An 11,254-nucleotide genomic window follows, 5' to 3' on the forward strand; every position below is an offset into this window, starting at 1 on the left:
CAGCTAAATGAAATGTAATGTAATGTAATAACATGTGAACATGTCGGGAACAGTGTTGCCACAGTTACTTTGAAAAAGTAACTTAGTTACTTTACAGATTACTTGATTTTAAAAGTAACTTAGTTACTTTACAGATTACTTGATTTTAAAAGTAACTAAGTTAGATTACAAATTACTTTATTAGTTTATTGTAAGTCGCTTTGGATAAAAGCGTCAGCTAAATGAAATGTAATGTAATGTAATAACATGTGAACATGTCGGGAACAGTGTTGCCACAGTTACTTTGAAAAAGTAACTTAGTTACTTTACAGATTACTTGATTTTAAAAGTAACTTAGTTACTTTACAGATTACTTGATTTTAAAAGTAACTAAGTTAGATTATAAGTTACTTTATTAGTTTATTGTAAGTCGCTTTGGATAAAAGCGTCAGCTAAATGAAATGTAATGTAATGTAATAACATGTGAACATGTCGGGAACAGTGTTGCCACAGTTACTTAGAAAAAGTAACTTAGTTACTTTACAGATTACTTGATTTTAAAAGTAACTAAGTTAGATTACAAGTTACTTTATTAGTAACATTCAGCAGCTGCTGACAACACCCCCTGCCGCCTCAACATAAAAATGACAACCGGTTTTGCCAACCCTCACTTTATTAGAAGTGCATTTTTAACAGTAATGTACACAACAACAACGTTTAATGTATCTCCTGACATTTTAAGTTGAACTTAAAAACTATTTCCTGAAAACATACATGTTTTTATAAAAATAAAATAAAGACAGTCTTTCTTGACTTCACTTAACATAAATACTTGACATATTTAACTGTTAACACTGTAATGGAAAAGTACTAAGTAGCGCGTTACCGGCATCACTGGTCGGGAATAAAGGAGTCAAACAGGAAGTTGAATGTTATATGAACATGAATGTACTTTTCTGTCATTAGCATTTGTATCAGTTTTACATATTTTTAATAAATATATTTTTAAAGAATGTCTGTCAGTTGAACTCATTCCTCCACCAAGAACCAAAAGTCTCTTAAAGTCTGCACCAACTCCGTCATGTTTGTTTGGACATAATTTGCAAACTGTTGATTCTTTACTGAATCCACATGATCTCAGTGACACATCAGTTATAGTTACAGGTTTTTTATGATTTGTTACCGTCACAGTGGCTGAAAAAAATACTGCTTCAGTCAGTACTTTCCGTTGTATCAAAGTCGTTGACATATTGTTCTGCATTCTCTGATTAAACCTAATTCCAGTTTGAATTATTGTAATGGTCCTGCTTAAATTTCTGTCTCACGTTTCAATTCTTTAATCTATTGCATGTTGAATAAAGTTTTTTACTGGCCTAATACAGAAAATAGAGGATTATCTTATTATACCAAACCTGAATGAATCTCATCAAAAATATCACATTATTATTTGTGATAAGTTTAAAGTCCGATTTGTGCTTCTTAGTGAAGTATTGAATTTAATTTATTTCAATCTCGCTTGATAGAATTAATATATATGTGGCTGTCTTGTATTTTGATTTGTTTCGTGTGACGATCATGAAGCAACTAATCATTGTGCTTCATGTTGTTCAGTCTGTGGTTGTGTTGATGTGAGCATCTGCTGCCTCCTGCTGGTCGACTCGAATCACAACAACCAGGGCCCTGAACCATGAAGAAGAGATGAAACATCAAGAGGAAGAAAAACGTAAGTTATGACCATAACTATGGATCTATGAGACCGACCGATGACCGTCACCACGGTCTTAACACGAATGATGTCCTCATCTCCCTATCCTCGAGACCAAATATCAACAATGTCACGTGAGTGACCTTAAGGGGGCTGGGCTCACCGCCCATAAAGCTCCCCGGTGAGCGCGGCCGCCTCCTCCTTGTCTGAACGCCTCAGCCCGTTCTGAGTGACAAAAGAGGGTGACGGTCATCGGTCGGTCTCATAGATCCATAGTTATGGTCATAACTTACGATCTATTTCGACCTCCCTCAGACCGTCACCACGGTCTTAACACGGATGACTAGTATCATCAGGGTCGCGAAGAACGGAGGACTCTATCGCCTCACATCCTCGCCCAGCAGCTGAGAGCAGCACTGCGGAAGCCAATGGTGTGGGAAGCCACATTGACCCTGTAGAATCTAGAGAATGTGCAGGGGGCACTCCATGTTGCTGCTGCACATATTTCTGAAAGAGGGACCCCCTTTAAAGCAGCCCAGGAAGTGGCCATACTCCTGGTGGAATGAGCTACCAAGGAATCTGGGACTGGTATGTTCTGTCCAGAATAGGCCTCAGCGATAGTATTAACGATCCAATGGGACAAACACTGTTTAGACACAGGGTGGCCGACTTTTTTACCCCCAAAACAGACAAATAACTGAGAGTATGAGCCCCTCAGAGACTTTGTGCGTGCAATATAAGCCTTCAGTGCCCTTACTGGGCACAACATAGGCAGGTCGGCTTCCTCCTGTAGTAGAGCCGGATCAGGTTGAAAAGTGCTGATCTCGATCACCTGATTTACCGTCTGATGGTTTATGACCTTAGGCAAAAACGAGGGGTTTGGCCACAGAGACACACCTGAGTCACCTGCATGGAGCATATAGCCAGGAGGAAAGCTGTTTTGTAAGATAGAGACTTAAGGCTGGATTGCCCTATGGGTTCAAAGGGAGACTGCATCAGGGACCGTAATACCAAGGGGAGTTGCCATGATGGAGCCCTGCTTGGTCGCAGGCGGTGTGCTCCCTTAATGAACTGAGACACTAGAGGGTGTCTACCAACTGTAACATCTCCCTCTGTCTCATGGAAGAAAGAGATTGCGGCAGTGTATACCTTAATGGTGCTAGGTGCCCTGTTAGAGTCCAAAAGTGACTGAAGGAAACGGAGAATCAGCTCAATAGGACAAGCGGCTGGATTTTCCTGTCTGTTGCGACACCATGTAGAAAACACACTCCATTTATGGCCATAGTTAGCCCGAGTGGAGGGAGCCCGGGCATTGTCTATGGTCCTCAGGACAGCCTCATCTAACCTTTGAGAGAGGTACTGAGAAGGGGCCAAGCCCAAAGCTGCAGGATGTCTGATCTGGGGTGCCATATCTGAGCTTCTGCCTGTGAGAGGAGGTCTGCCCTGACTGGCAGGGCCCATGGTTGACCGTGAACCAGGCGAAGGAGCGTTGGGAACCAATGCCTCCCTGGCCACCTGGGGGCTATTAACAGCACCTCGTAGTGGCCCGAGGTAACCCGGTTGAGTACCTGGGGAATCAGAGGGAATGGAGGAAAAGCGTACAACAACCCTTCCGGCCATTCTTGAGATAGTGCATCTAGGCCTAGGGGACCTCCCTGGTTTTCCAGAGAGAACCACATCCTGCAGTGGGTTGTCTCTGCTGATGCGAATAGATCGGCCTGAGCCGTGCCAAACTGACTCCATAGGAGGGATACAACCTCTGGATGAAGTCTCCATTCTCCTGGGAGAGGACCAGTCCTGGACAAGAGGTCTGCTGCTCGATTTACAATCCCTGGGATAAAGATTGCTTTGAGTGAAGCCAGATGCTGAAAAGCCCAAAACAGAAGTTTCTGTGCCACCTGGAGGCAACGCAGGGACCTTGTGCCTCCCTGGTGATTTATATGATACACAGTTGAAGTGCTGTCTGTCCTTATCAAGACATGCCTGCCCTGGATGGAGGAAAGGAGAGCCTTCAGAGCAAGGTGAACCGCTCTCAACTCCAGAACATTGATGTGTTCGCCACCCCAAGGGGGTATCCACGGGCCACGCACCATTCTGCCTTCCCAGACTGCTCCCCAACCTGTGAGGGAAGCATCTGTCGTCACCACTGTCCTCCTCGAGGGAATGTTCCCAAGGGGGACTCCTTGGAGCAAGAGCACCCGGTCTGCCCATGGGCGTAAGGCTTGGAGACATGTGCGTGTCACACGAAGTTTCACGTGTCTGTCCAGCTTCGGGTTGAGCTTGAAGGCATTCAGCCACCTCTGAATTGGCCTGGCCCTGAGGAGGCCCAGAGGAACAACAGCTGCTGCGGCTGAAATCATCCCCAGCATCCTCTGAAAGCTGATAAATTGTAGCTGCCTGCCGAGACGGAATCGTTTCCGGAAGACTAGAATCTTCCTCACCCTCTGAGATGTGAGGGATGCAGACATTGTAAGGGAATTCAAGCAAAGTCCCAGAAAAATCACCTGCTGCCTTGGCTCGAGGTTGCTTTTCGTCACATTTACCTTGAAACCCAAGGACCGTACATGCGACAACACCCTCTGGGTATCCTCTACAACTTGGCCAAGAGATGGAGCACAAATCAGCCAGTCGTCCAGGTAGGGAAAGATTTTTACTCCTGACAACTGGAGAGGAGACAAGGCCGCCCCAACCACTCTGGTGAACACCCTTGGTGAGAGGGAAAGGCCAAATGGCAGGACCTTGAACTGATAGGCTTGCCCCTGGAATGCAAACCGAAGAAAAGGTCTGTGGTTTGGACAGATGGGCACATGGAAGTACGCGTCTTCCAGGTCTATCGAGGTGAACCACTCTCCTCTTTCGATAGATTCTAAGATCTGACCCGTGGTCAGCATCTTGAAAGGAAGTACCTTTATGAAGGCGTTTAATCGCCTTAGGTCCAAGATGGGACGTATTCCGCCATCTTTTTTCGGCACGAGGAAATACGTGGAGTAGAAGCCAGTGAGCTGTTCGTCTGGATCTACTTTCATAATTGCATCCTTCTGCAGAAGGGTTAAAATTTCCTGTGCCAGGATTTGAGCCTGGACTGGGTCCGTGACAATCGTCATGCGGATCCTGGAGTAAGGGGGGGGGCCGCCGCCGAAACTGAATTCTGTACCCCTTTGATACTGTAGCAAGCACCCATGGGTCTGACACAGTTTCTTCCCAGCTGTCCAGGCATAGCCGAGAATGAAGTTCGGCGGGTGTCCCCCCACCCCTAGGCTGTACCACCCCGAGGTCCTTGACCTCTGGGGGGGCGCCTCCTCTGGGGAGCACCTCTAGTCGAAAAACGGGGATAGAACCCACGTCGACTTTGTGAAGGCTGTTTGGAGTCACCAGAGGCTGTGAATCCTGTAGCCTGTCGCCTGTCATTCACCCATGGCTCCTTATGGGCCCAGGATGATGATCGGTGGGGAGGCTGGGAGCCCCGAAGTTTATACCTGGTAGACGCAGCCCCTCTGAAAGTGCGCTGTACTGACTCTCTGGTACGCCGAGACTGTTCAGCCTTATCTAACACACCCTGGGAGTCAGGATGAAAAACATGTGCCGGCACGACTGGCATATTGGTCAGTTCTTTCCTGATATTCTCGGGAAGAGTTGTCTGTGCCAACCAGATCTGCCTCCGAGATATCATGGCAGATGACATAGCTGCACCAATGTCCCTTGTTAACTGGGAATGAGTGACCAGGGCAGAGTCTATCAGGCTCATGGTGTCCTGGTCCTCTGGGTTGGCTGTTCTCCTAAGAGCTGCCAATAAAATGGCGAGTGCATTGCCCGAGCGGGCTGCTCGTGTGGCTGCATTATAAGTCCGAGACACCAGTCGGTCTGACTTATCACACTCTTTCAGGGGACAGCGTGGATTGGTGGTTACCCGCTCTGGACCCAGAGATGTTAAGGCTGCCATCTCCCGCTCAACTGGAGGCATATCCCCCATACCTGTTTCAGGAGCATACTGATTCTTAGTCAGTCTCCGGCAACCTGCATTGAACTGAGGTGCCCCACTTGGGATGTTCCATGCTTTCCTGAGCATGTGCAAATAGTCACCAGCCACAGGTACAGTAACTGATTGCTGGGTCTGAGTGATGCCGGCCCAAATCCCTTCCATTGGAGCAGGAGCCTCAGTTGGAACATTGAGCCCCACAATTTTTGCTGCACTTGAAACCCTTGAGATGACGTCCATGGGTGAAGGCTCACTTTCACCCATGTTGCTGAGGTTGGACGCCCCCTCACATTGTGTGGATTTAGGCTGTTTTAGCCCAGCAGCACCCTCAGACTGCCCATCACTTTCAAAAAGGGAATTTTGAGCATAGAGAGAGAGAATGTCAGGGTGAACCACATTCTCCTCCTCGATGCCCTAGCTGTTGTGGCCGGGTACTGGGCCTCAACTCTACCCAACCTGTCTGACAGACCACGTATGGCCGCTAGGATTTGCAGCTGAGTGTCATCATGCTGACCAGCTGGGTTCTGTGAAGGTTTTGGAGCCTGTGTCTCGCTTGAGTCCCGCCTGCGAACAGGGGTGTGCTCATGCCCACGTTTTCGGGGGGCTTTCCTTGAGGTGTGTCCCCTTTCATTTAGTTTGGCTGGTAGAGGCTGCACGGCCCCAGCACGAACAGACTGCTCCACCCATCTGGCTCTTTTAACACGCTCCTCCACAGGCAGTTCCACTGCTGCCACACAGGGGTTCTCAATATCATCCATTAAATGTGCCATGCCCAAACAAGTCGGGCATTCACGGTGGCCATCTCGGGGATCCATGATACCCCGGCAATAATGGCACAAATGTGAGGACATTTCTGTGTTACTTTTGTGATTTAAGAATAAATATATAAACAATAGCGCCCAGCAGCTACGGATAGCTGGTAAAGGGGATCTTATAAACAGGCTAATCACAGCTGGCCAATATCACATAAAACGAAGGAAGGGGTGAAATAACTAATTCACCTGAAAATGCCCACTGTATGCCTGCAATGGCAGAAAACAAGGGGGGTGGGGGGGTGGAGAGAGAACAACATCCCAGCCACTGCGAACAGGGCTTTAAGGGAAACAAAATAGCACCTACAAAGGTTGATAACCAATAACCAACTGTATTTTATACAGGGAACACAGGCAAACAATCCCACCTGCTGCGCACAGAGGCGAAAAGGGGAAACTACCTGGCCTCAAACACGGTTTATTTATTCATTTTTGAAAGGCAAATAAACGTGAAAAGGTTGGCTTTAACTCACCTCCACTCACTGTGCGCGAACGCACGAGGGGGAGTTGGAGAAACCCCACTCCCTGCGGACAGCGAGTTACCGGGTGAGGAGGGGGGGGCACCCCCGATCCAAATCAGTTTTAAGGGATAGATTATTTATTGATTAAGCTTCCCAACTTTTCTACTCACTCCTGTAAGAGAACAAACTCTGTATGGACACAAACAGCACGAGATAAACAATACTTACCCAAAGCTGTGAACATGAGTAGTTAGTGCCAGGTGCAGCTAATTAAGCTGCCTGAAACAAAGAGCAGAGCTAAACACATGCAGTGTAGCCCTCTGCCTCACTTTTAGAGAAGGGGAAAACCACAAACAATCCTCAGGGACACAAGGCGCCTGCACAAAAGTGTCGGATTGATAAAAGTGGAGTCCCAAAATATCTTACTTACCTGTCGGTCTCGGATGAGGCGAGTGAAGAAAAAGAGGAGGCGGCCGCGCTCACCGGGGAGCTTTATGGGCGGTGAGCCCAGCCCCCTTAAGGTCACTCACGTGACATTGTTGATATTTGGTCTCGAGGATAGGGAGATGAGGACATCATTCGTGTTAAGACCGTGGTGACGGTCTGAGGGAGGTCGAAATAGATCGAAATAAACACGCGTGTGAATTAATATAACCACACTTAATACAACCAATCAAATTAATTGATTGTGAAAATAACACAGTTTATATTTCCATACAACCATCACTGACTCATGTTGTGTGACACCTTTCTGACGACAACACCAGGATTTGATTTACTACGAGGTTTTTATTTTTATTGATAAAAAACAAATTCACAAACAAAACAACACAAACCTTTTTTATTTAAAAAATGAAGCAGAAAAACCAAACAACCAAACAACATGAGAACGTTAAGCTCAGAAGCGATGCTCGGTGGTCACTTATGCGACAACATCCTCGGACTCCAATCCTTCCTCGTCCTCGCCAGGTGGGGGCGCTGTCAGGGAAACAGGCGAGGCCTTTTCTGCAGTGTTTATTAATTTTATAAATTATCAGAAATCACCATGATATCCTTTTCTCAAATTAAGTATTTTGTGATTTAATTGATTGGATTGATTAATTGATTCATTAGTGAGCTTGTTACCTTTGTGCCTCTGTCGGCAAATGGCCACCAGGAGCAGCGTGGAGACGACGTATGGCGAGCTGACCACGATGCAGATGATGACTAACAAGGTGAGGGAGGGTTCGAAGAGGACGACTCCACATGGAAAAGAAACAGAAAATCAATTGAAAGAAGTCAGAGTTTGCGCTGTATGAGGAACATCTATAATTTGATTGATTGATCTTTGACAAACATTTATTTAACCTCTACTTAGAATTGTATTATTTGGTCCATGTCTCATCTGCTAACATGGTTGAGGAGGGGCCTGCCACTAGGGGGCGAGCAACACGTTTCTGACTCAAATCCACACTCACCTTTGACCTCCTGACCTGTGATGCTGATCCAGGCGGGTGGAGACTCTCCCCGGCCTCTGATGTAACACTTGTAGGCTCCTTCATCAGACTTGGAGACAAGTTGGATGGTCATGTGACCTGTGGGCGTCGTCCTAACAAAAGTGCCATCTTTATAGAAATCAGCCGAGAGGTTGAAGGGCGGCGTCTTAGTTTTACAGATCAGAGTGACGTCCTCTCCCTCATCCACCGGGAGGACGGGACTCTGCAGGATCACTGGATCATCTGGAGACAAATGGCAGCGTTTCATCCAATCACACAACTCAACCAACACTTAGGCTGCATCACTGTTGCTATGGTTACACCTGGTGCAGTAGCCAATAGGTCAGACGAGACAAAGGAAATTTCCACTATGGTGGATCCTTTTGAGGAGAGATTTAGCGAGTTTGTAAGAAACTTCTGGCGTCTATATGATGCTATTTCACCTGAGTGACATCATCACAACCTCCTCCACCACCGCCATGTTTGTTATTGTCCAAAATGTTCGACTCTGCACTGCCCTCTAAGGGCTGCATTGCCTAACAACCACACCAACGTGAAGGACGCATTAGTGCAAATATCTTTTGGTACATAACGGCAGAATAAACAAACTCTTACCAGTCACGGTGATGTTGACGTAGTTACTTGCTCCTCCCTCTGTGGACTCACACCAGTAAACTCCACTGTCCGATGAGACGACAAAGTCGATGACACAGGAAGAAGCAGCTGGTTGCCCCCACTCTTCACACTCCTTCCTGGTGTCTCTGCTCGTGTTCCTACTCAGCATCGTTCCAGCTGAGCTGTGGTCGTCCTCACAGCTAAAAGAGACGAACGTCCCTTTGAAGAACTGAGATCTGCTGGGACTCAGCTTCACTTTAGCTGTAGAAATCAATTCAAACCCATTTAATGGTTCAACATTTCATTAGAATCAGAAATTATTTAATTCAACACCAGAAGCTGTGATGTAGAAACAGTTTGATGAACTGACCTTGGTTCAAGCTGCAGCAGAGCAATGAGATCAGCACTGAGGAGAAACATCACCAGACGCTATTTTAAGTTCACATTTTGTATATCCCGACATCCCAGACTACAATAATATAATAAAATCCATTAATAATAATAAGTTTTGTTTTGTTTTTTTAATTATTATTATTCAATGTCTGGTGTCGTGAAGGAGCATCATTGAGTTTTACAGATAAATGAACAAGGGTTGTTCTTCGTTTCCTTCTAAACTTCTGGTGATAAACATCCATTAATGTTCTGAAATATTTCTGATGATGAGAACTTGAAAATGATAAATGTAATAAAAGTCCACATCAACCTAGAACATTTAAAAACAAGTGTTCCTGTCGGTCTGAAACAGGCGTGTTGAGTCTTTATGTCTTTAAACTCTGGATCAGATTAAACTAAATCAACACATTCTTTAAACAGCAGTTTGTGTTTCTATCAGTCAGTAAACGTTAACTCTCTGTAGCTTCTGTCTGTGATTGAATAAAGTTTTATAAAAAAAATCTTACTCCTTGTGTCTGTTCTCCTGCAGCTATGAAAATATTATAATAGAATAGAATATTGACTCACAGAGCAGCTTCACCTCACATGTTTGTTCCATTTTGTCGTGTGAGAGGAAGCGCTGAGAGCAGCTCAACCATCTGCACCTCTGTGGTTTTCACACTTGTATAAAAAGACCCTTGGTTTCAGTTCATTCGCTCAGATCTGAGCTGTGACGTTGGTTAAACTAACACACAGACATGATGCAAACCAATGTACAGAAAATAGAGCAGATTCCCACACGCTATTATTTCGTGCCCATACATTTTCTCAAAGGCTCCGTAACTTACACATTAACACAATCACAGATGTTTCACCAGCTGTTGTTGCTGCATTTAGCAGCTCGAACTGTTCCCTTAATCACGGATCATGTGATTGTTCTCCTCTTATTTTTATTATGTAACAGTTTGACCTTCGGCTGTTATCAGTCAACAACAGTTCATGTCTGTGATTGATCATAAGCAGTAAACCCCAGCCCTTCTATGGGCAAGCATTCAGATTGCCCATAGAAGGGCAACCAGGACGGTTGCATATAGCAACAACCAACACACAGACATGATCCAAACAAACGGACATAAAATAAGTTGTAAATATTCTGCAGTGAGTGTTTGATCATGTCAGGATGAAACACAGGTTCATGTGTTCAAGTAGGGTCAAAGGTTTCCACAACAGTGTCCTCAGAGTTTATAACAGGCTTCATCATGTGAATCAGGCAAACGTTTGTTGGTAAAGAGAAGATTCAAAGACGATCTGAAAATACAAGAGGCTGGAACACCAATTTTTTTCTAGTGCACCTAATTACCTAACCTGTTTTTACTAATACAACTAATTCTAGGTGTATTTTAATAGGGGCTTTCTGCAGAAAGGATCAACACAGAGAGTCACAGGGATCTCAGAGTGAAGATGGAGAACAGTCAAATGCAATGATCTGATACAAGAGAACTAAGGCTGTCTCTCTGAACCAGTTCAGACTGGTTCTGTAGGCGCAGTTGGAGACAGGAATTAAAAAACAGGAATAAATGATTTTCATACAATTCCATTAGGTTCTTGCACAGTCAATAAGTAATAGAAAGGTCACACAGATTTCAGGTTACAACACTTCAGGTCATAAAAGTCACAATCACAGATGTGTCATCAGCTGTTTCCTTTAGTCCGGATGTGTTTGTTCCACTACTTTTTTTGAAATCTATTTCCTGTCACTTTCCAGGTGCTGTACAGTAAACTCCACCCTTTCCATGTGCATGCGTTCAGAGCGTGATCAGAAAGTTTAACACTTGACCAACTGGTTCTTTGGAAAGATA

At 45.2% G+C, this 11,254-nt stretch overlaps 1 protein-coding gene across 1 annotated transcript; it reads right to left on the reverse strand.

Annotated features, from left to right (window-relative positions):
* Positions 1–7,720: 7,720 nt before the first annotated feature.
* On the reverse strand, positions 7,721–10,039 carry LOC133028718 (Fc receptor-like protein 5). Its single transcript, XM_061095705.1, has 6 exons — positions 9,984–10,039; positions 9,394–9,429; positions 9,024–9,284; positions 8,391–8,651; positions 8,059–8,172; positions 7,721–7,938 (listed from the first exon to the last, which is right to left on the reverse strand). Exons 1-6 carry the CDS (start codon positions 10,012–10,014, stop codon positions 7,856–7,858), a joined length of 786 nt encoding a protein of 261 aa, XP_060951688.1. The 5' UTR covers positions 10,015–10,039; the 3' UTR covers positions 7,721–7,855.
* Positions 10,040–11,254: the final 1,215 nt, after the last annotated feature.

This window comes from Limanda limanda, chromosome 22, assembly GCF_963576545.1.
Source record: "Limanda limanda chromosome 22, fLimLim1.1, whole genome shotgun sequence".
Classification (NCBI taxonomy): Eukaryota; Metazoa; Chordata; class Actinopteri; order Pleuronectiformes; family Pleuronectidae; genus Limanda; species Limanda limanda.